The 23,847-nt window shown below is 56.8% G+C and overlaps 8 protein-coding genes across 8 annotated transcripts in view; 5 read left to right on the top strand and 3 right to left on the bottom strand.

The window, feature by feature from the left end:
* The window catches only part of C8A04DRAFT_27959 (uncharacterized protein), a gene marked incomplete at both ends in the record, with an annotated part of 1,685 nt that extends 573 nt beyond the window's left edge, over window positions 1-1,112 (bottom strand). The window contains 2 exons of the mRNA XM_062780471.1: window positions 8-116; window positions 172-1,112. Coding sequence (XP_062637644.1) covers window positions 8-116; window positions 172-1,112 — 1,050 coding nt within the window. The remainder of the gene's footprint in view (window positions 1-7; window positions 117-171) is intronic.
* A 968-nt stretch (window positions 1,113-2,080) lies between these two features.
* C8A04DRAFT_36736 (protein ORM1) lies at window positions 2,081-2,819 on the bottom strand (the record flags this gene model as incomplete). Its single annotated transcript, XM_062783625.1, has 3 exons — window positions 2,081-2,128; window positions 2,208-2,566; window positions 2,684-2,819. 3 exons carry the CDS (start codon window positions 2,817-2,819, stop codon window positions 2,081-2,083), a joined length of 543 nt encoding a protein of 180 aa, XP_062637643.1.
* A 1,416-nt stretch (window positions 2,820-4,235) lies between these two features.
* C8A04DRAFT_11600 (uncharacterized protein) lies at window positions 4,236-6,545 on the top strand (the record flags this gene model as incomplete). The annotated part of the gene is made up of 2 exons (XM_062777030.1): window positions 4,236-5,397; window positions 5,503-6,545. The coding sequence occupies 2 exons, from the start codon at window positions 4,236-4,238 to the stop codon at window positions 6,543-6,545; spliced, it is 2,205 nt and encodes a 734-aa protein (XP_062637642.1).
* Window positions 6,546-8,975: 2,430 nt separating this feature from the next.
* C8A04DRAFT_11628 (uncharacterized protein) lies at window positions 8,976-11,609 on the top strand (the record flags this gene model as incomplete). Its single annotated transcript, XM_062777039.1, has 2 exons — window positions 8,976-10,589; window positions 10,626-11,609. 2 exons carry the CDS (start codon window positions 8,976-8,978, stop codon window positions 11,607-11,609), a joined length of 2,598 nt encoding a protein of 865 aa, XP_062637641.1.
* A 1,997-nt stretch (window positions 11,610-13,606) lies between these two features.
* On the top strand, window positions 13,607-17,382 carry C8A04DRAFT_36733 (uncharacterized protein; the record flags this gene model as incomplete). The annotated part of the gene is made up of 3 exons (XM_062783624.1): window positions 13,607-13,967; window positions 14,176-17,226; window positions 17,336-17,382. The coding sequence occupies 3 exons, from the start codon at window positions 13,607-13,609 to the stop codon at window positions 17,380-17,382; spliced, it is 3,459 nt and encodes a 1,152-aa protein (XP_062637640.1).
* A 1,012-nt stretch (window positions 17,383-18,394) lies between these two features.
* C8A04DRAFT_27954 (AhpD-like protein) lies at window positions 18,395-19,150 on the top strand (the record flags this gene model as incomplete). Its single annotated transcript, XM_062780470.1, has 3 exons — window positions 18,395-18,892; window positions 18,994-19,039; window positions 19,110-19,150. 3 exons carry the CDS (start codon window positions 18,395-18,397, stop codon window positions 19,148-19,150), a joined length of 585 nt encoding a protein of 194 aa, XP_062637639.1.
* A 546-nt stretch (window positions 19,151-19,696) lies between these two features.
* C8A04DRAFT_36730 (kinase-like domain-containing protein) lies at window positions 19,697-22,309 on the top strand (the record flags this gene model as incomplete). Its single annotated transcript, XM_062783623.1, has 2 exons — window positions 19,697-19,727; window positions 21,483-22,309. 2 exons carry the CDS (start codon window positions 19,697-19,699, stop codon window positions 22,307-22,309), a joined length of 858 nt encoding a protein of 285 aa, XP_062637638.1.
* Window positions 22,310-22,602: 293 nt separating this feature from the next.
* On the bottom strand, window positions 22,603-23,760 carry C8A04DRAFT_27951 (uncharacterized protein; the record flags this gene model as incomplete). The annotated part of the gene is made up of 2 exons (XM_062780469.1): window positions 22,603-23,587; window positions 23,735-23,760. 2 exons carry the CDS (start codon window positions 23,758-23,760, stop codon window positions 22,603-22,605), a joined length of 1,011 nt encoding a protein of 336 aa, XP_062637637.1.
* Window positions 23,761-23,847: the final 87 nt, after the last annotated feature.

Here is a 23,847-nt window from a genome sequence, read left to right as displayed (position 1 = left end):
CCTTCACCTTCACCTTCACCTTCACCTTCACCTTCACCTTCACCTTCACCTTCACCCTCGCCTTCGCCTTCACCCTCGCCTTCGCCTTCGCCTTCGCCCTCACCCTCACCACCTCCCTTTCCTCCCTTTCCTCCCTCTCCCTTACCTCCCTTACCGCCCTCACAATCCGACTCATCTCCAGAGGATTCGTCTCCAGAGGACTCGTCTCCAGAAGAGTCACCCTCATCACCCCCCTTGTCACCACCGCCCCAACCCTTTCCCTTACCACCCTTTTCACCACCCTTGTGGCCGGCCACCGACTTGCCGCCGGCCTGGACACGCTCGTGGGTCTTCTGTTCAAGGGGCGAGCCTGTCTTCTCCGGGCCGTTAACGCCGTCGATGACGGCCGCTCTGCGGACTACCTTGGAGGACTCATCATGACCGGATCCAGAGGCGGGCTTGTCGTCGCCGTGGTCGGAGTGTTCGTGCTCAGGTTTGTCCTTACCGCCCTTGTGGCCGTGTTCCTTGGGGCCGTGTTCGTGTTCCTTATGGCCTTTGCCCTCGTGTCCACCCTCTTCGTGACCTCCATGCTTGTGGCCATGCTCGCCCTCGTGGCCCTTGCCTCCATGGCCCTTGCTTCCGTGGCCGTGTTTATGGCCGTGTTTATGCCCATGACCTCCCTTTCCGTGGTGGCCCTTCTTACCACCATGCTTCTTGCCGGCATGTTTGCCGCCCTTGTGCTTGTGGCCATGCTTACCACCCTTCTCACCCTTCTCACCCTTCTCACCCTTCTCCCCATCGCCTTCGTCGAATCCGGATCCGGCTCGCTTATCGACGGTATTGGTGGCATTCACCAGATCCAGACAAGCGTCATCCGACGGATCACAAGCGTCGTTGTCATCATCGTCACGCTTGACGGTCGCCGCAGTGGCAGACGTAGCAGCAGAAGCGGCAGAGGCAGCAGAGAGAGCCGGGATGTCGACCGCGCCGGTAGCAGAAAGGCCAGCAGAGCTCACAGCGTCCTTGGCGTCGTTGGGGGTGAGCCGTTTGTCATTGTTGACCGGCGCCGGGTCCGGGGACATGCCCAGGGCACAGGCCGAGAGGGCAGCGGCGGCGACGATGGGAGCCTTCATGATGATGTATGTAAATAACCGAGTCAAAGCGAGAGACTTAATCAAAGATGTTTAAGGAAAAGAGAGAGCGAGTGATATGTGGTGGTTACGTCGAATAAAAAAAAGAGATGAGAGCTGAGGAGAGTAGAGAAGCTGGCCTGGAAGAAACTCATGGGTTTTTAAGCACCTTTTCGTCGCATGTCGCTGTTGACTTCAAAATACACATCAACATAACAACATTGGAGTTGCTAGAGTTGCCGCTCGGGCTACAACATGCCCGAGGACATATCATACATGGGCTCGACAACGCGACATGGTCATGGCCGAGTCGAGACTACCACTACAGCTTCGTCAAGCAAGGTGTCAAGGCCGTCAAGTAAGAAACAAGGAAGGGAGATGACCTAGGCCGGAACTCAATGGCAACGTGACCGGTGTACGGAATAAGGGTTTGTTGTTTTGTTTGGATATCTGGTCCGTGGCCAGTCCGAACACGGGGTCTGGGAGTTAACTGATCCACCACCCCGAGGTCCGTTCCGAAAATACCCCCTTTTGCCCCTGCTTGCCTGCCCACCTAATATCGCCCGTCCAATGTCCTTCACACAGACCGCAATATGTCGGCCGACAACCAAGTGTGCAAATGTGGTACCGGGCTCTCCTCCATCACCATCCTCAGAAACCATCCTTCGAACCTGTTCGCCGTGGCGACGCAACCCTTTCCTGAGGGGATAAATATCCATACGCCAAACACTCAGACACACCCACACACCCATATACCCATGATTCCCCGATTATATGGCCCCTGCCCAATTTCAGTTTCGACTGGCGATGGATACCCTTTTATGCAAATAAAAATAACCAGTTTCTTCTCCAACCCTGTCATGCACAGACTGCCCCAATTCCCCAAGATGCTTGCTTCTCTGTTTTGGCCCGCAAAGCTACCTCGGTTGTAACCTCACACATTCTAACACCACACAACAATGGAACTTCAATTACTCTTCGGGTGCAGGGGAAAATAGCTCTATACGCATGCGGTGGCTCTGTGAAAAAAGACGAATCAATAACGACCCAAGCCTCAAAATATTCCATGCCACTGTGAGGGAAGGAAGAACAACTTACAAAGGGCAATTTGGGTATGATGACAGCTAGAACCGCCAGAAAATTGATTGTGAAATACGCCAGGTCGTAATGTGTGTAGTGGGTGCTCAGCAGGAAGAGCACGATGGGAACGCTCAGGAGAAACTTCTTGGAGGGTGTGTATTGGGCGCCGTCGTCGATCTGCTCCCACATGTTGAGGTTGTCGTAGGCGCCGCCGTTGAACTCGAACGGTACCCCGCGGACGTAGTGGAACATGATGTACGAGCCAAACATGTACGTAATGTTGGTAAGCGTCCAGGATGTTTCCTGGGAGACGCCGGGCATGATGTCGTAGAAAATCTTGAGGCACGCGATCAAGACAAAATGTATGGTCCACGCGCCTGTGTAAAGAAACAACATATTCTGTTAGCAGGGGAAACGCCCTTCGTGTTTTGCGTGTTTTATCCCATGGATGGGATGGGACTAGACTAGGTCATAGTCACGGGATCATAGCGCACCTTTTGCGTTGACCCAGTCGGCGTTCAGATTCGGCAGGGCGGATTGATCGCTGAGCTGCTCAATGGGCTCGGGTGGCTCATGGTAAACCTGAAGAATGCTACTAGATCTCCTCCTCCGGCCGGTTTTTTCTGCCATGGTGCCGTGCGTAGCCCCACGACGCGGTGGGTTGGTGCCCACGTCGTAAGAGACGGTGCGAGAAAGGAGGATGGGGGACGACAGTTTGGCGGTGTTGTGTCGCCGCGGGAGTGCGACGCTCGGACGGGTATACGCAAAGGGGTACGAGGTTGGATAGTTGGGGATCGAGTGTGTTGTTTTGAAGGCGCTGGGAAACCAAACTTCTCGGTCACACGGCGATGTTGACAAGGACAGGGCCTGCTTGCCCAGATGATGTCACGGAACGGAACGGATAATGCGGTCGGGACCCCTAAATGGAGACAATTGTCGAATAGGTTATATCTCTTTCTTGGGTTTCCCCGATCGATTGAGATTTGGACCTGCTCGGCTGGAAAGCCGTGCAAAGGGACAATGATGTACGGTGGGAGAAACTAAAAGATGCGTGATGGCGAAGTCGCCCACGGGAGTCCGAAAAAGCGTTGGGGACGGGCTCGAGGTCGGGATCGGAATCGGAGTCGGGGAGAAGTCTTGGCCGGGAAGTGCGAGTCCCTACCAGCAGGCGAGAATCTCACGGAAAAGCCTGCGCGCGGTGTCGCTGCTTGGCCGCGTCGAAAAGATCAATGGTCGGTATTGAACGAGAGATGGTGAAGGGAGAAGAAGGACGCTGAGTTCAACGGTTCTCGCATCCGCCGAGTGTCTGGAATAGTATCCCCAGACCCCCAGATTGGAAGACGCGAAAAGAGGCAAGGGGGGGAGAATTAGGGAGGCCAATGGGAGCCCGTTATCTCGGCGCAGGCGGCGATCTGGCCAGAACCCGCCCAACCCAAGACGCCGGAGATTGGAGAGGACAGCTGATGGGCCGGGAAAGATGGAGCGAAATTCACAGCTCGGTTGAAATATTACGTGGCCGAGCACGTTACGCGTCAAATATGCGCATATGCTCTGGTCGGGTGTGTATTTCGTCAGCTGTCTTTCGTATTTCCCCCTGTGGGACTTTCCGCATCAGAGTGGGGCATTGTGGCTTGGCTCCTGGCTCAACCTCAAAAACTCCATCCAGTGGGGCTTTCACAACTGCACCCAGCAAGAAACTCTCATCAAAGCTTGTACTGCGTCAAGCGAGGCGGCACATCCCACGGGCCCTCTTAGCGGAACGCGATAATTCCTGCGCCGGCACGGGGAATAACGTTAGAATAACGACTCTCGCGGCCCCGAAATACCAGGCTCATAATCGTGCGTGTTGTGCATTTCGCCCAGCGCGCCGGTTTCTGGTTCATCGAGCCTAAAGCTGTTGCATCTTCGCCGAGTTGCTTCTCACCTCATTTCCATGTTCCAGGAAGGAAGTCAAAATCTGAGTGTGCTTTCGATGCAAAACACAACACGCATAAAAACAGTACTACCGATATGGGACGAGATTTGGACAACACCACAACTGATGCCATGGAACCACCGGATCAAGCACCAAAGCCGGACACAATCGCAATGAACGAGTCGGTTGTTGAGCCAGCTGTTCCAGCAGATACGCTAGGCAACAAACGGCCGGCCTCTGAACCTGCTGACCGCCACGATGGAAGCCACGCGGGGGATACAGAAGGCGCTCAGCACGCTGGGGTCCCGTCTCTGAAACGGCTCAAGACATCTGGCTCTCCGAACGAGATCAAGTCGCCGGAGGCCATACCTGCGCAACCGGAGCCAGAACAAACTGGTTCGGCGCCCATCCAGGCGCTCTCGGGGGCTCGCAGCGGCTGGAACCAGGGAATCGTCGGTGGCCTGCGGACGTCGTTCGGGGCGAAGGAAAAGGCTCGCAAGCTGCCGTCTCGCCAGGCTTCGGAATCACCCGCGCAAGCGGCGCAAGCACCAACGACGGAGACGACCGACATCGACGATCTGGAAATGCCACCAGAAGAGGCCAGTGTCTCCAAATCTACTCCTAAGGGTGCTTGGCCGGCTATCTTTAGAAGGTGGTGCGTCCGATTGCTAGCACTAAATCAAGACCAAGCAGGTTTGAGGAACGACCCAGCTATGTTGAAGGAGGCGTGGGGTTTATGGCTGGAGGCAAGAGCGTCTTTGCCGCGAGGCTATTGCATCTATGCCACGAAGGTAGCCCGGAACGAACCACTCGACAGCAACCAACTCGGGACCATGTTCTCTGCGGCCCTTAAAGCCGACCTCCAGGCACCGTGGAACGTGGACGATGCATCGCTTTCCCTGGGACCTTCCAAGAGCGTTGCTAACGAAAGCAATGGGTCGCCGTCGCTAGGCGGCCAGGGCACAAACGCCGGCTGGGTGCTGCCGCCGCTTCCTCCCTCTTCAGAGTTTGATGTGGGCTTAAAGGATGAACGGGCTTGGGAGATCAAGTTCCTTGACTGGTGCAGGACGCTGATCGGACTAAACGCAGACAAGATCAAGGTCGACAGTCCGAAAGACCGATCGCGGGTCACAGAGGCGTACTCGAAATGGGTTGGCAAAATTGACGGGCTGGTCAAGTCCAGGATGAGCGCTGCCCGGCGTGTGGCGACTCATTACGCGCAGGACAACAGCGCATTGCTCGTCGCCTTGTTTTTCGGCACCCCTCCCGGCGGAGGGGACCGGAAGAGCCTAGGTTCCACTTCAAGACCACCATCGCCATTACCACCACCACCTCCTCCTCCTCCGCCTCATCCCCCTTCTGATCCTCTCCCACCACCACCCCCACCCCCGCCGCAAGAACCCGCGGGTCCTACTCTTCCAAGCCGGCCCCCCGCTCCCCCCTCCGTAATTTCTCTTTCTAGTGGAACAGACGAGGAAGAGGGTGAGGCACGCGTCGAGCCGAGGGAGATGCGCCCCCGCGACAGCGAGGAAGAGTACTGCGAAACGTACTACCCCGACGCTGCTGTATCCGGCGGGGTATCGTTTTGCCACGCCTGCGCATCTCGAAGCCACAGCGCGGCCGAGTGCCCCGAGAAGACGTGCCGCTTCTGTGGTGACCGGGAACACCGTACTTTCGCCTGTCCAACGCGTGTCCGATGCACAAAGTGCAAGCAGCTTGGTCACCGCCGGCATGACTGCCGCGAGAAACTGGTAACACCCGCGGATCAGTTGGAATGCGCATTTTGCGCATCGCGGGAGCATGGTGACGCGTCGTGTCACGAGCTCTGGAGGAGTGTCCGGCCCGCGCCCGACACGGTGCGGAAGGTCCGCGAATTACCCATCTACTGCTACAACTGCGGCTATGGGGGCCATTACGGCCCCGCCTGCGGGCTACTGCCGGTGCGGACAAAGGAGGGGCCTTGGGAGACGTGGAGTCGAGCCAATGCCGAGCTGTACCAAGACGCGGCCTCGTCAGAGGTGGCCGTGGCGTTCGAATCCTCCCGTTCTTCCGGCTCGACTAAAACCACGTCAGGGCGCCCGGACTTTGGGAAAAGCATCGTCCCGCAACGGCATATTTTCTTCGAAGAGGATGATGACGAGGATGATGATAATGACGCAGGGAACTTTATACGACCGCCTGTGCAGAGGAATGGACCGCAGCGAGTTGGGCACCACCAGATTAGTTTCGCCGGCGGCCAGCAAGGTCACCAGGGCAGGCCGGACAACCAACAGCAACAACAACAGCAGCAGCAGCAGCAAAAGCGATTCAACAGGGGACCGGGGCCTCATCCGGGGCCACGGGCGCCGCGGGGTGGCCGGCGGGGTAACGAGAAGCCGTACATGGGCGGACGGATGGCGCAAAGGAATGGGGAGCGAAACAACCGGATGGGCGGGTATTGATTGGGATGGGCGAAACCGCGGCGAGAATGGCTTGCGGTGTATCCCCGAACCCCCCTCAGCAGTGAGAAAGCAAAGAGGGGTAAAGAAGGGAATGCCCAGCGGTTACTCGGCTTCCACCGCTAGGTGCGGAAGCATTACTCCTCACGAGGGAAGGGCGTGGAATTGCATCGACGTAATGATAATGATTTGTGGTGTCACCATATACCGTAATGTACATATCTGCTATTATACGATCTAGAGGAGGATGCGGAGTATTTATTTCTCAGGGGCATAAAAGGGGTTGCTGATAAGGCAAGGAGGGTACATGGGCCAAAAGCATTGCTGAGATCCAAGAACAAAACGCGATATTTACTTTTTGAGTCTGGACCCCAAGGGTCAGGGTGTCACATTTGCAATTCGAGGACAATCATTAACGTTAACTCGAGTAATACGCAATACAGAGTACCGTGATTGCATACCGATACATCGCGGTGGCACGGGCATGGGATGTACAGGACAAAAAGGGGGAAGGTTTCATCGCGGGTGGGTTCGAAGCCGGTCAATGGCGGTGAAGAAGCAGACGCGATCGGTGAGGGAAGATTGATCTGTGGGGGAAAGGGGGCCAGAGTGGGACAGCCGTTGACCTAGGCCAGCACTCCCGCTTCGGCGTGGAGCTGTGTGTAGTCGAGGTTGCGGTGTGGAAAAAAGGGCCTTCTGGAAAATAGTTCCATTCCTCCTCCGCCCACGAAAGTTTTGACGCTGGTCGACTGAGGCGATGCGGGGTGGAGCTCGGCGCACAGAAAGCAATGGATGCGCTCGAAAGTGGATTGGTGGAAAGGCTCCATTGATGGCGAGAAGTGCGAAAGCGGAATTGAGCGCGAACAGTTCGACGCGTCTGTTTTCTCCCAAGGAGTTGGAACCCGCGGAATGCTGCCCGCCGCCCTCCCGGCCCTCTTGTCTCCCCGCCCCCATTGGGGTCGCAGTCGTGTAAGTCTTAGACTTGAGGTTTTCGATGTCGTCGAGGGAAGTCGGTGCCAGGAGCTCAGATGGAAGATCGGACACGCCCCAGATGGGATCACCTGCAAGGGCACTGCCCCTCCTCTTTATGGGAACCGCGCTCCTGGGCCGCGCCAGTTTCGTGTGGGAGTCGCGCGTCTCTTGCGGTGCATCGCGGCCAACAGCCAATCAGCAAGCTTCGACCGAGAATCCCAGGCGATTTGGGAGGCGATGATTGGGCCGCTGTTTCGAAACTCGCGGTTCTGCCCTCCGCTCTGCCTATCGATAGCGCTTCCCCTGTCGTTTTCCCCGCAGCCCCTCCTCGACCATGCTGCAGCGCGCTGCAATTCGATGTTGCTCGCTGCAAGTTGCTGCAAGCTGCTGCGAGCCGGCTGCACTCCTGGCACAAGTGTTTCCTGTTTCAACGGCTCTCACTGGATGGGAGCGGCCCGCGTTGAGACGACCCGCAGCAGCGCGGGACCGCTTTTTTTTCTCTTCCCCTCTTCAACGGACCATTCAACTGCGTCCGGCGCGGTCCGCCACGTTTGTGTCCGACCCGTCCACGTCGACCGCGATCGTGTCGAGCCAGCTAGTTCCCTGCTTTTCTTCCCTTTCGAATCCGTTTTTCGACTAGCCATTGGAGCCCTGCGCGCTGTCCGCTGCGCGTTGTCCGTCGCCCGCTCTTGCTTCCTGCAAATGCCGGGGATGCATGCATGGGGGAGCAGTGAGTCACCGACAACTGAGAGCCACTCGTTCTCAACGGTTTGGGACGAGCGAGCGCAAGGGCAACAATCGCTGTCTTTGCCTTTCAGAAATGGCGCGCCCCGGGGGGGGGGAGGGGGGGTGACGCGAGGGAAAGGGAGGGAGGGAGGAGGAGAAGGTGGTGAAGAGAGAGTGGAAGAGGGAGAGAAAGAGGGAGGGCGAAGGGTGGGAAACCCTACTTGCACACCATGGTTTTCCGGATGGGGTGATTCAGATGCCAGGGTCCCTTTTCGGCTTGTTGATGAAGAGCCTCCTCTCCCCGTCTTCCTCATCTGTCCTGATTTCTCTGGCTTCATCTTTTCCTCATCTTGCTATCCGTGACTCCCTGGTGGTGTCTTTTTGCTCACACTCGGCTAGCAAGACTGAAGGCCTCTCTCATTTACAACAACATCTCTTTTGAACAAGCATCGTCCTTCTTGTCCATAGCGCTTACATCTACTATCTATCACCTATTATTACCACAATTCTATCAACCACAGCAGCAACAGCAGCAGCAGCAGCAATAACAGCAACCGCAACATCAGATTATCTTACTATTCGCAAACCGGGAAACAGCACACAAACATACGACTGATTGATTACCTTTGTCCTTTGTCCTTTGTCAAGTTCAAGTCCCAACCAAGGACCGGCTCATACCGATAAACAAACGCACACACCCACATACACTTTGAGTGATCACGACATGCAAGTACCATGGCGACCAATCCACAAGCATTCTACTGCCTGTGGCAAGACGACACCGTCCGTGACACTCTCTTTGACCTGTTGCCCATTGAGGACCTCCGCGCGCTGCGCCTGGCCAACTCGGCCTGCTGCAACCTGGTCACCAAGAGACTATTTCTACGAACCCACTTGACCTTCTCGGCCAACACCCTGACCAAGGCCAGCCGCATCGAGGCGCTGTCTCGCATCGGCCACCACATCGAACATCTCACCTTCTCCTTCCCGCACTCCCCCGCGACCTTTCTACCACCCCTCATCCACCCGCAGACAGGCGAGGAGATCTGCTTTCTGTACAGCCCGCAGACCTCGACCGAGTCCGGTCTAACGCGCGCCAAATATGGCGACTCGGAGCTGGGAGAGATCCTCACCCAGCAGTACCCGCCGCTCTTCCACGCAGCCACCCACGTGTCGTCCTTCATCGCCGCCCTGACCCACATGCCCAACATGCGGCATCTCACTGTCCGGACCCCCGGGCAGTCCCCGGCCGAGCGCTACCGCCGCAGCGTGGTTGACTACGCGCTCATGAGCCTGCGCATTGCGCTCGAGCGCGCCCCCCTCGACAAGCTGGCCAAGCTGACCCTGTCCGGCGTCCACCCGGCCGCGTTCCACTACTTGCGCCACACCCCCGGCGGCTTCGGCGCGCTCCCCTCGGCCGCGCGCCGTTGGCACCAGATCCGCAAGCTGTACATCTCCGTTGACGCCTGGGACTTCTACCACGACGTCGCGCCCGGGTTGGACCAGCTCAAGATCATGGACGACTACATCCGCACCTTTGCGCCGCGACTGGAGAAGCTGTCCTTCACCTGGCTCGGCCGCCGCGGGCCGTGTCCCCTGGCGCTCGCCGGCGACCCGCTCTTTGCGCCGCCGCGCCACAGCAAGAAACTGTTCCACGAAGTCACGGGCCCCATGTCACCGCTGCCCGCGCGGCCGTTCCGGCGGCCATTGGTCCTACCGCGGCTGCGCGCCATGACGGTGCGCAATGCGACGATGAACGTCGACCAGCTACGCGGGCTGATCGCGAGCCACAAGCATACCGTGCGGGAGTTTGACTTTGAGAACGTCGCGCTGATGCGCGGTGGCAGCCGGGACGAGGCGCTAGCGCCATTGGAAGAAGGGGAAGACGGCGAGAAAGAAGCGTGGTCCCGGCGGTCGATGGGCGCCGTTTCGACTGCGACTGCGAGCCGGCCCAGCACGTCGCGGTCCAACTCGTCCGGCTCGGCGGTCGCGAGCTCCGCTGAGGACGAGCACCTGCCCGAGTCGTCTGCGGCAGCCACGGCAGCGAGCCGCGAGCTGTTCGAGGTCGACCTGGAGGGCATGGTGTTTGGGGGCGCTAATGACATCGCGGATGTTTCCACGTTTGAGGCCGGCGTCGAGGAGTGGGCGCGCGGCGTCACGGCGGCTGCGGCGGCCAAGGATGCGTCCCGGCCCAACTCAGCTTCTGGGCGGGCAGCCGCAGATGACGATGGCGGTTTGGCGTCGGACATCGAGGCTGCGAGGCAGGCGAGCAACGGGATCTCGACCAAGCTCAAGAGGCGCCGTGTGCGCCGGCGGTCGCGAAAAGAGGAAGGGGATGAAGGGGCTGAGGTCGAGAAGAAGGACCATGCCTCTGACCACTATGAGGAGAAACGCCGGAGCGAACGGAGGAGCGAACGTCGCAGCGAGGAGTGTTACAGCGAGAAACGCCGTAGCGAAGAGCGTCGCAGCGAGGAACGCCACAGCGAGCGCCGCGGCGAGCTTCGCCGTCATCATAGTAGCGGCAGCAGCAGCCACCACGGCAGCCATACCAGCCGTCACAAGCACTCCCGCAGTGACGACACGAGCGAGCGGCACTCATCCTCCAGCCGGGATTCACCACGCCGGCGCCGCCACCGTCGCCACCGTTCCGAGGAGCCCGCCGAGATGACCTTCATGCCCGAGGTCATCGGCACCGACGACGAATCCTACACACCACCATCCCTACCCTGCACGCCTCCCCGTGCCCCCAGGACCCCCAAGATCGACATGGGCATCAGCGTGCCCATCCTCAACCTGGCCCCTCTCCCAGTCTTGCTGCAGCCTACGGTCTACGACCCGTCTGCCAAGTGCAACCCGCTGATGAACAGCCCCGATTCAGCCTCATCCTCATCAATCCGGACGGCCTCTGACGACGACGGGCTCTCCCCCACACAGCGCACCATCGAGGCCGACATGCTCGCCGAGGCCCAAGAGGCTGCCGCGCGGTCGTCGGCGCTGCAGCGCGCCAAGCAGGCCGTCATGACCAAGCTGTCGCGCGAGTTCTCCAAGCGCAGCAAGGCCGAGAACGGCGATGACCGCCACCCGCGCAGCAAGGACTCGGCGGCTGTCATTGCGAGCCTATCGACGCTCAACCTAGGGATGAACCTCCCTTCGCATCGCGGCAGTGGCGGCAGTGGGAGTAGTGGTGATCACAGTAACTATTACGGGTTTGGCGGCGGACTGAATTGCGGATCCTCGTCGTCGAACGTCGCTCACAAGCTACGCGAGGGCCTCTTCGGGCGGAGCTTGGCGAATGTGTCCATCGCCCCGGATAACCGCAGCTTGGAGAGCCAGACGGCTCTAGTGCCGTTGATCTTTAGCCGATCGTAAAGAGTGAAAGAAACGGAAAAAAGGAAAAAAAATTGACGGATGACGGATGATAACGACGATGACAACCATGACGATGATGAGGACAAGGGACCGGACGAGGGTCTGCCATGACGGAAAGAAAAAAGTAACATGATACCACTGGAAAACCGGGAGGCTTCTCCCTGACTACGACTTGTAATGAACTTCCTTTTGTTTACATTTCAATGATTCAGCGGCGCAGCGGGACAACGAAAATAAACAAATTTACATACTATTGATTGACCATGAACATTGACCCGTGAAAACACCAACACCGCTTCAAATGTGGAATCAGTTAGCATTACAAAAGCGCATAAATGACATGTTTTGTGAGCTGTGACTGGCCCGGACGGCGCCAACGTCCCGAAGCTCGAGACAAGAAGACACCCTTTCATCATGCACGAGCTTGGCCACGGGCAGATAGAGCTAGCCATGGGGAATACCGTTTGTATTAACCTTGCCTCGGCTTGATTTTTCATATACATCAAATCTTCGTAGTCGGTTTCAAAGCAGAAGACTTGAGCTCCCCGCGGTTTCTCTTCAGCTTGGGGTTGGTGAGGAGGTGGGGTACATACAATTCAGGTGTGGCAGCTCGGGGAGGACAATGGTGGCAAAAAAAAAGGGAAAAGGGAAAAGGAAAGCAAAATAAGTAACGAGTAGTTGGGCTTGGAGATTCTCGAGAGAACACAGAGCGGTTCTCTCAGCCATTTTCATAGAGATGAGTGCGATCGAACAAAACATCAATGATAGAAAAAAAATACCAAAAAACAAGCGTCTAGGCGTGCCTAGAATATCAGAATACCCACAGGACTTGGACCGCAACAAATGGACACCGTTACGCAGTCCTCCGCTCAGAGGGCGCGAGTTACCAATCGGGAAGGAAAGACACAACATACAATCGAAAAATCCAGGCCACTTCTTCGATGGGGCCGCCCATGAGGACCTGGGTCTAGATTGATTTTGGCTTGGCTTGGCGGCCTGGGGGAGCCAATCATGAACGACCTCAAAACGAAGGCCCCGGCCAGGGCTGAGCAAAACCCCCGGACCCGTCCGAACGAAAGAGACAAGACTCACTCAGAGAGAAGACATTGTGAGTCTGCGACAAGCCCGGCCGAGCCGGACGCGTCCAGGCTCCACATACGAAGCACAGGAACCAGTCGTACCTCGCCCCAGCTTTCTGTTCCCCAAGCTCCCCGAGCTGAGCTCTGCTTGCTGCGAGATTGCAATACGCTGGGTCCTGCATGAATTCTTCCCCCTCCGTCGCGAGACGGGAAAGTAAGGACCCACTGATCATCCCGTCGCCAGAACTGGAGCTTTTTTGGGGGAGGTTTGCCGATCAGTCCGATCTTTGTGGCAGCGAGCGACATCCGAAAGACTCTAGCCCACAATTCCTCGAGACACCATCAACCACCCCGTTCAACACCACGGCCGCTCGGTCGCCCAGATTTTCGATCTTGTGAATAATTCATCTTGTGGATAAATCCTGGGGGTTTTCTCTTGCTCCTCTACTCTTTTAGTGGCTCGGCCGTAAAGCTTTCGAGCCTGCGCTCTACTAGCCACGTATTGTGCGTGCGTGCGTGTCCAGATCTCGATCTCGGATCACGCCCATGCCAGCGTGGTGGACGTCGCGGCGGCAGTAGACCGTGTTCATCCCAAATTGACTCAGAAGGAGGTGGAATCGCAGGCCACTGGACCGCCCGGAGCAGAATTGAAAGATTTGCTGCGCCCGAGCCCCTTCTATCCACCCGTCAAACTACCGCCGAGAGTCCGGAATTGATTACCGTGTGGGAAACTCTACGACACGCGTTCACATCGTCCGCAAACAACGGGTTAATAGGTGGTGCGGCCCTGGCTACACCCCGTTTCTACCCACCGCCGCTAAACCGGGAGCCGAATTAAGGCACGCCGCTTGGAATACCCCCAATAATATGCCTCGGGTGCGGTGGTCTATTCCTTAGACCCCCCGCCCTTCGTCAGCCATGAGGATCGCTATCCGCGAACAGCTCGCCGCGATCGTGATACTCGCTGTCGGCGTTGCCCTCGCTGTGGTCTGCATCCCCACATGGGTCTTCGTCAACAATTTCGTCGTCGGAGTCGAGTCCGACGGCCTGTTGTTGACGGCCTCGCTCAAGGCCGCTAGAATCGCCTCCGAGATCACACTCATCCAGACGACCTGCTCAACCATTTCAACGCGCTTGCTGCTCCAACAAGCATTCGGCAGATTCTATGCAACTCAAATTCAGAACGCAACCGGGGACGATCCTTGGGAAGATGCCGAAATCGACATCCGGAGTGCTCTAAGCAGGACCGGGTTTAGTGGTCTACTCCAAGCAAGACTAGGTTAGTGACTAATTATGCCTTGCTCGCCTTTTCCTTCCATCTCCCCTAACAGACCAATGCTGTACAGATTGCTAACCTTGTAATGTAGTGAGTTATTTGTTCTTCCTAATCATTAGCATTCCACCCACCCCAAGGATTCGATAGGGCATCAGTTACTAACCAACCTTTGCTTGGCAGTATTCACGAAACACGACCGGCGACGCCAAAGGGCTGCTCAGTGTTACGGGCAATGGCGCGATCGATTCTGGGTCCATCCTGCTCCCTTATAAGGCTCCCAATGGTTCCGAAATCCACCTGGGCGACCCGGACTATGGCTACCCCCCTTCGCTCTACCCCAACATTAGCTACGTTGATTTGGGTCGTCCTAATTCGGCTATGAACAACACAAACGCCTTCGCAGCCACTGTATTTCCCGGGGTATCGTTGGGCAATGGAAGCGAGAAGACGGGCGTGCTTCTTGGGCCTCTGGTAGTCAACTCGACGTTTGCTCTCATTTCCATCACCATTCCTGTCCGCGACGTCAACAATACGGACTATGTTCTTGGTTACATGACTCTGGTCGCCAACACGAAAACCTTGGTCGAAGTCCAAACGTCTGACGAAGGCGTGGGATCAACCGGTATCGTCTTGTTCGTAGGGTCCGTCAACCCCTGGAACCACTTCGATACGTCAGTCGCCGCTAGCAATGCGACCTGGATCCCGCCGGCAGATAAGTTTAAGCAGCAAGAGGTGCGCTTTCTGCTGCCGCCACAGGGGCCCCAGCAAAGAGAACGACACAGTCACCGTTGGTTCGGGACCGGCAATTATGCGGCGCCCTTCCATGTCAGCCAGTACCCGGCCGTGTTCAACGTCCTCCAAAACCGGAATTTAAACCCCAACAACGCGAGCAGTATGCTCTCCACGTACAATGAGCAAGGGTATCCGGTTGCCGTCGGCGTGGCGCGGCCCAAGACCTCGTTGGTGTCTTGGGCCATTGTCGTGGAGAAGGACGAGAAAGAAGCGTACGAGCCGATTATGGAACTGCGGCGCATCCTCCTGAGCTGTGCCTTTGGTACTCTGGGCGTCACCATCTTGCTCGTCTTTCCCCTGGCACACTGGAGTGTGTTGCCGATCCGTCGGTTAAAGGAGGCCACCGAGAACTCGATCGATCCACCGGGCTATGAGTCCGATGAAGAAGAAATATTTGATGACGAGAACCCGAGCTCTGGCGGAACGACATCGGGGAGATCGTCTGAGAAGGGGATGATTGCCAAGCTCCGCCGCAAAATACGCAAACGCCGGAAAGCTAGGTTAAGGGCCGCCTTAGCCACCGAACCGGGCCGTCAGCGGTTTAAGATCCCCGCTAAGGTCGAAAACGGGAAACATGTTGTAACGGACGAGTTGACGGAGCTCACCCAGACCTTCAACGAGATGACGGAGGAGCTGCTCAAGCAGTACACTTCACTCGACGAGAAGGTGGCGGAACGGACCCGGGAGCTGGAGATTAGCAAGAAGGCCGCCGAGGCCGCCAATGAGAGCAAGACCCTCTTTATCGCCAACATTTCACACGAGCTCAAGACGCCCCTCAACGGCATCATGGGCATGTGCGCCGTGTGCATGGAGGAGGAGGATCCACAACACATCAAGCAGTCTCTCAAGACCATCTACAAATCCGGGGATCTCTTGCTCCACCTGCTCGAAGACTTGCTCCATTTCTCCAAGAACCAGATTGGCCAACAAGTTAGCCTTGAAGAACGTGAGTTTCGCCTTGGAGACGTCCGGTCACAGGTACTGTCGCTCTTCGATAAGCAGGTCCGCGAGAGCAAGAGCGACTTCACCATCAAGTTCGTATCCGATGCAGCCGGCGAGAACGCCCGAACCAGCATGGACAAGAAGCTTCCCGCCCTTGGGCCCGCAGGAGTAGGCCGGCTGAAAGACATGTGCGTCTGGGGCGACCAGTACCGGATTCTCCAGGTCATCATCAATCTTGTCAGCAACAGCCTCAAATTCACGCCCACTGGCGGCAAGGTTCAGCTGAGAATACGCTGCGTTGGGGAAGTTGAGCAGCCAGGCGACGAGAGCAGGACATCATCCTTTTCCAAGACGAGCTCCAGCCGTCTAGGGCGCCCTCGGCATCGGCTGGGCTCGGGGTCCATCAACTCGATGAGCTCTAAGGGGGGCCACGTCCCATTAGCGCCGGGCAAGCCGGTCCCGGCCATCTCCATCAACCCAATCGACTCAAAGCTCACCCCACACGTCCAAGCCAGGGAACGCTCGCTGACCCCTCCGCCGCCGAACGCGAAGACGTACCTCTTTGAGTTTGAGGTGGAGGACACAGGGCCCGGCATTCCCGAAAACATGCAGCAAAAGATTTTTGAGCCGTTTGTGCAGGGCGATCTTGGCCTCAGCAAGAAGTACGGCGGTACTGGCCTCGGCCTGAGTATCTGCTCGCAGCTGGCCACACTCATGGGTGGGCACATTTCGCTCAAGAGCACGCCTGGTGTGGGGACCACCTTCACGATGCAGATCCCTCTCAAGTACATCAAAGACCGCGCGTCCAGCACGGCGTCCAGCAGTATCAAGTCGCGGCCTGCCAGCGTGGGGTCGACCGAGGGCGGCGACGTGCGATCCATCGCCCAACGCGCCTCGGCTGAGACCCCACATCAACCAGCAGGAGGCCCCTTACTCGACAAACAACCGCGTCTCGTCGGGCTCCGGCAGCCGTTCTTTGCAACCACCCCTACTCGACGGCTGACCAAGGAAGACCAGATGGCGGCCATCGATCTGGCCATGGCGAGCAAGGCGGACCAGGGCAAGCTGCGTGTGCTCGTTGCTGACGACAACTCGACTAACATCGAGGTCGTCAGCCGGCTCCTCCAGCTGGAAGACGTCTATGATGTGACCATCGCCAAGGACGGCCAGGAAGCGTACGACCTGGTCAAAGACAACATGGAGAAGAACAAGCATTTCGACGTCATCTTCATGGACATCCAGATGCCTAACCTTGACGGCCTACAGTCCACCCGCCTAATCCGCAAAATGGGCTACTCAGCGCCGATCGTTGCCCTTACGGCATTCTCGGAAGAGAGCAATGTCAAGGAGTGCATGGAGTCGGGCATGAATGAGTTCTTGAGTAAACCCATTCGTCGTCCGGCGCTAAAACAGGTGCTCGCCAAGTTTGCGACAATTCCCGAGGAGCCCGAGACGGCCAAGACTACGCCAGAAAAAACTCCCGTGGGGACACCGGAGACGGAGGTGAAAAATCCTCTAGCGGCGAACGGTGTGTCAAAGGCAAATGGGAACGGGATTCATAACGGTAACGGTGCGGCAACTGCGCTTGGAACGCTACCTGGTGCCCCGTTGCCCAAGACTTGAGTGTTAGATTCTAGGGCTGCCCACCAGGAGTCCCGCGGAAGCTACCCAAGCCAGCGCCTAGCCCATGCGGTGATTTCGAGATGAGACTTGACCTTTTCTCTTTCTGCTTTTACTCTTCTTCTTCTTCTTGATGTATCTCATTGCTTTCTACCACGTATTCTGTCGTCATAATTGGGCTGTACGGTCGGCAAGGCGTTGTTGCGGGAACAATAAAACAACGGGTAAGCGAGGAAGGCTTCTTTCCCTCTTCCTCTGCCGGCGGGGTTGTTTTTTTCTTTCTGAGTGGGAAAATTCCCCTTTTGAGGGAGGCCATCTTGGGACGGGTAATGATTTAAAGGCGAAGGAATTAGGGCGTTTGGGTTGGGTTTGGGCCAGGCTTGTTTGGTCTCCTAGAATCATGGAGGATACATCGTTTTCATACATCTGGTTTGCCATGAGAGTTAGAAACAGGGAAGCATCAAGGGGGCACAAGTAGCAAGGGCGGGAGCATAATATTATTTATTACCCTCAAGACGAGTCACAGGTGGCCGCCCAAGGTCGGGTGCAAGACCTAATAACCCGCGACAACTACATAGCACTTGTACTACCACGCACGGTGTTCATACGAGGGATGTAATTTGGGCCGTGAGTTGGGGGGATATCAAGTTTCCGGTCCCAGCTTACTTCCCGCAGCCATATCCCGGGCTCCCCGCATTACCTCCGGTCCGGCACGCGGGAGTGGGGAGGTGGGTTCTGCCGAAGGGCCGAACAGGTTCTCTGCGATGACAAGTTTGAGAAAACATCAACTTTGACTCACTTGTAAATCTTGACTCACTTTCTTCCAGATCGTACTTTATTAACAAACCCTCCGGCATCAATACCCTTCTGAAACCCAGCAAGTGCAGAAACATAATTAATTGGTAAGAGATCATTGTCTTCCCCGCCCTCTGTCAATAATTACAGCCTAGACATAACTACTCACTCACACTTTCTTTCCACAAGCAAAACCAGCATCACTACCATTGCTATCATCACCACCATCACCAACTGCACCTCGAAATAAATCCCCGGCACCCCCAAACCCATCCATCACCATGCGCCTCCCCTACACCCCCAACCCCCCACAGCCCACCACCCCAGAAGAAGAAGCCATCGTCGCCCGCATCGCCGCGCGCCGCGCCCCTCGTCCCCTCCAACCCCTCGACCTAACCCTCCTACACTCGCCCCCCGTCGCAGACGGCTGGAACTCCTTCCTGGGCGCCATCCGCACCAAGACCGACTCTGTCCCTGCCGATCTGCGCGAGCTGGCGATTTCGCGCGTGGCTGTGGTCAATGGTGCGTGGTATGAGTGGGCGCATCATGCGCCGTTGGCGGTGGAGGCTGGAGTCGGGGAGGATGGGATGGGGGTGGTGAAGCGGGAGGGGGAGTTGGTTTTGGGGCTGAAGGAAGGAGTAGAGGGGTTGAACGAGAAGCAATGGGCTGTGGTGTGCTATGCGGATGAAATGACGAGAAATGTCAAGGTGAGGGATGAGACGTTTGCGCGGATGAGGGAGCTGTTTGGTGAGCGGGAGATTGTGGAGATTACGGCAACGGTGAGTGTGTCTTTTTTCTTCTTCCTTCCTTCCCATTCTCTTTCTCTCTCTATGGTAAAATTTGCCGTGATAAACTGGGTGACTGATGCTGGATATACTAGGTCGCTGCGTACAATTGCGTGAGCCGGTTCCTGGTGGCTCTGGATGGTGAGTTTCCTACCCCGACTCTCTCTGCCCAAAGGGGTGAACCGGAACTGACATGTATACCCGGGAGCAGTTGGTGAGAAGAATGCGCTGGGACCAGACGCGGCGCATTAAACCATCAACACAGGTTAAAATATATTGCTCATTCGCAACGTATGGTTCATCCTCACTTTCTGGAGCAATACAGGGCATCAAACACCGTGGTTTATCCTTAAATCGTCTCATGATGGGGCTAACGCCCCCAGCGGCAACAGCGTCATTCATCTAGACGGCACCATTCCCGGGGCTAAAATATAATGCAGTTGACTATTATTATTAAACAAGTAAGCAGTGTCATGAAAATGCCTAAACACGCCGTATGCGACCACGGTGAATGGAACAGGGGGTATCTGTGAAGTAACAAGAAGCGGTACAAGACTTGCGCCCATTACATGACCGACCTTGCCGCCCGCCTCTAGTTTGGCACATAGGAAAGGTAAGAGAATAAAAGAGAACAGCCTGTCATGCAGTCATAATTGCCTCGCCAGTGACATATCGGGGAGGCGCTGAGGTGTCGTCGCTTCGTGAACAGTCGTTGTCTCATCCAAGTGTGTCTTCGTCAATATTATGTGTGTCGTCAGGAGTCCGAGTGGTCTGCGGCGGTTTTAGGGAGATCGCGCCATGGCTAATTCGATGCTCGCATGCCTCTCCCGTAACAGGGGGCTCCTTTGTAGCTCCATCACCACACCAGCCCACCCCTTGCGCGGCCCGCTCTCGGTATTGTCTGGAGGGGTTGCCCCTATCGGCGGTACCGTGATGCGCCGCAACGGCGGCTTTGACTTGATAGCATCGGCGAGTGATTTTGGCAGCCCACCGCTAGGGTTACCACTTCCGCCGAAGCGTGGTGGTGTCAATGGAAAATCAACCGGCTTCTCTGGATCCCTTGGTGCGGTGCTGGCCCTGTCCTTTTTCGCAGCCGACTCAGTCGCCGTAGCGGCAATGATGCTCATGTGAATGACGAGAAATCGCATCCGCAGTAAGTCAAGCCGGCGCACCTTCTCCTCAAGCCGGACGCGGTAGCTGGCCCACCATAGGCGCGCGCCGTTGTGTAAGCGAGGGTCGTCTTCACCGACAACCAAGGCATTGAGGTCCTCGCGCAGCGCATCGCCAGTCCGCTGAATATCGCGCAAGAGGCGCCCTAGGCGGAGCTTGTCGTCGAGTCGCTGGACTTTGGCGATATCGCGGTCATAGGACTCGTTCTCGGCAATGGAGCTGTCGACAGCGTCAAGGAAAACAGAGACCTCGCTGGGGGCGTCGAGGTAGGCTTTGGCGTAGCGGCTGAGGATCTGAGCGAGCACAGCAAGTGACAGTAACAGCGCGGTGAGCGAGAGGACAAGGATCCACTGCCATGAACTAGAAGAGGACACCGACGACGAGTCGGTCATGGTTCGAGGAATGCGCTGTAAGGTGTGTTGCTGCTGCTGATGAGGAGGCGCATAATATCAGAGGACAGAGTCAATGGCAGTGACGGACGGGCAGTTCGGCGGGCAGTCGACAAGGATAGATGGCCATATCGTTTGAGGGGTTCGATTTTGTGTGCCAGGAACGGAGAGCGGGCTGGGCCGATGCCCCTAATTTCTGCAAGCGCGCGGCGCACGGAATCGATGATGGAAGCCCTGGACCCCTGCTTAATCGCCCGCAACCTCTGAGTGATCCTGTCGGTCGAATTGACTGGCACACCAGCTGGTCAGACAGCTGCTTCGACGTCCGTTTTTTGGTGAGTCAGCATTCTTCCACTGGAGAATAGAACGAAATAGGGAATAGGGGTAGCAGATATTATTCCGGCTCTTCCGGATCATCTATCTAGTTGTTCGAGAGTAAAACTTTTCCACTGCCGTCGACGAAGGATGGCGGGGTAATAGAGTGTGTGAGGATGCGGGGCAGCGTTTTGTTGAGATGGAACTAGAGCGAAAAACCACGCGACCTGGAATGGGCTGGGAGTGGAACAGAGATACAAACAATCTGGGGATAGAATACCCTTTTATTGAGCCTCCGTGGCGCGAGCCGCATGACATATGCGCGAGTCGCGGAATTCTAAGGCGATCTGAGCCGTAGTTGCCGCGCATCCCGCGCTGGTGCGTCTCCAGAGGGGCACGAGGGGTACTTAGAGGTATCCTGCAAGGGGGCATCCCACTTGCAGTGACAACCGATCCTGCGGGGCTCCAGCAACCCAAACAAAACACAACCTGAACACGCAATAACAGAAATCCAACTGAAGATCATTGAACATCAATCACCGCTACGACACCACTGCCGACCTCCCGAGCCCTCAAATACACCCGAAGCCCTGCTACCCATTGACCCCAACCTAGCTATTCGGACGAACTCCTCCTTCGTGGCCAATCCGACCTACCTGAAGTCAGGATGGCAGCCGACATACAACAACAATCAGCACCACCACAGTCAGAGGACCAACCCTTTCCTCTCCCCAAAGTCCTCACCCACTGGTCTTCCGCCCCCGCCACCCTCATTACCCAAGGCGCCGAAGGGCGCCTCTACAAAACCACCCACCTCCTTCCTTCGCGGCCCTGCGCGCTCAAGTATCGCCCACCTAAACCTTACCGACACCCCATTCTCGATGCGCGCCTCACCAAAGCTCGGCTAGCATCCGAAGCTAAGGTGCTTGAGCGGTGCCGTCGCGAGGGAGTCCCGGTCCCTGCGGTCTATGCGATAGATGCGGCAGCAGGGTGGATGATGATAGAGTGGATTGAGGGCATTCCAGTACGGGTTGGGATCAATACTTGGTTGGGGGAACGGGTAGACACCGAGGAGAATGAAGAAGGGGAACAACCGGCCGAACGAGGAGATAATGACAATGCGGCAGCGCCGCTGGTGGACCTGATGAAACGGATAGGAGCCACCATTGGGGCGTTACACAAGACTGGCATTGTCCACGGGGATTTGACCACAAGCAACATGATGCTTAAGCCTGCCTCGCCGGTGGAGGAGATACAACCCAACGGACACCCCGAGACGGAGAACAAAGCAAAAGCTCTCCAAGGAGACGTCATCCTCATCGACTTTGGCCTGGCCACGCAGAGCCAGTCAGACGAAGACCGCGCCGTCGATTTGTACGTTCTAGAACGTGCCTTCGCAAGCACTCACCCGCGCGCGGAGAAGCTCTTCGATGCTGTGCTGCAGGCGTACAAGGAGACTTTTACAAAGGCCAGCTCAGTGCTGGTTAGGCTAGAAGATGTTAGGATGCGCGGACGCAAAAGGAGTATGCTGGGCTAGACGAGGGTGGCTATATATGGGACCGGAAGATATCTATGTCTCCCGAAGAGAAAAGCACATAACCAAACTGTATTGGACGTATTCGCTGTGTATCATTTCCGAGGATGCTAGATGCAAATGTCCTAACAAAAACAGTCCGCCATCAAAATGCGCACTCGTGCAAGCCAACTAAACCAAAAAAAAACCAACAGCAGAAAGCAGCCCTTATCCGTTGAACTCCCAGACCAACAACAAACCCCACACACCCTCCCATGCTGATACAATGACCGGCCCGCTGTTGGCAGCAACAATTCTTATTCGTTTTCCAACTGGGCCCCTGCAAAATACCCCTTATTCTCAATAACACCTCGGTCCCGGACAACGGCCGTATACTTGATCACCCACTGCGGCGCAAGATCCCCCCGAAGCCCGGCCTCGTTCGTCTCATCGGGTCCGGCCAGCAGTCCCGCCCCGCCCGGCCCTTGACCAAGCAGCTCCCTCAGTGTCCCCTTGGGCAGGATATCGGTGCAGTCACTATGCACCAGCAACTCGATACCTTGCTCGCTCGCCAGCTTGGCTAACGGTGGTGGCACATTACAGCAGTTCTTGATATTGATCTGGTTCACCGCGGGCCGCACCTGGACCTGTTCCAAGAAATGCGCCAGCTTCTCGCTTCCATACTCCGCCAACCCGAGCCGCTTCGCCAGCCCGGCACGATGCAGTGCCTCGACCGCCGGCCACGTCCCCAACTCGTCACTGTCATTGCCCTGCGCCGCATTCTTGCGGTCGGCTTCCCACTCGCAGTCGCCTTCAAACGACATGCCTGGGAACGAGACAATAAGGAGATCGACAGACGGCGCATCGAGCGACCGGAGGACAAGTGAGAGGGCTTCTTGGGCGTGCTGAGCTCGTTGAGCCACGGGCGTGTTGGAAAGGAAGAAAAGCTTGACGGTGATGTCGTACTGCGAGGGTTCTTCTTGTAGGCGGGCGTCATGGTGGTGGTTGCTGAGCGTGGGTACGTACAGGACGCCGTCTTGTTCGGATGTCCAGAGGGAAACAGGGACACGCCCGCCAGCGTGAGTGGCGCTAACTAAGGTTTCGGCGCTGCCATATGCGCTGTCGTTCGCGCCCCCATTTACCTTGCCGTTCACGCTCAGCGTCCCATTGCCGTTGTGCGCATGTTCGGCGGCGTGTTCCTGCGCAGCGAGAAAGTTGCTGCGCAGCGAGTTGGTGAGTTCGAGGTTGGAGCGGGATGCACCAGGCTTGCGGATGATCGAGGGGCCGCCGGAGACAATGTTCCTACGTGTTGCTAAGGCGTCAGCTTCTGGTTCACATATAGCAAGTAGATTGGCCACGACTCAGACAGCGACTAAGGGGCGTAATAGATCGTCGAAGGCATGCGCGCGGGGGGAGAGGGGATTACAACGCAAAGGTTGTTGCACCCACCCAGTTGAGAGGATTAACTTAGTCATTGCTGCAAGACCTAATGATGTAAAGACGTGTTTACCGCTCAATAATACGCTGACTGGCTAATGATCCCGTTGGAGGTGAGGAAAAGG

Source organism: Dichotomopilus funicola (genome assembly GCF_033296635.1).
Source record: "Dichotomopilus funicola strain CBS 141.50 unplaced genomic scaffold C8A04scaffold_25, whole genome shotgun sequence".
Taxonomy (NCBI): domain Eukaryota; kingdom Fungi; phylum Ascomycota; class Sordariomycetes; order Sordariales; family Chaetomiaceae; genus Dichotomopilus; species Dichotomopilus funicola.
The sequence above is the reverse complement of the archived record's forward strand: the minus strand, read 5'-3'. Positions and strand labels throughout refer to the sequence as shown.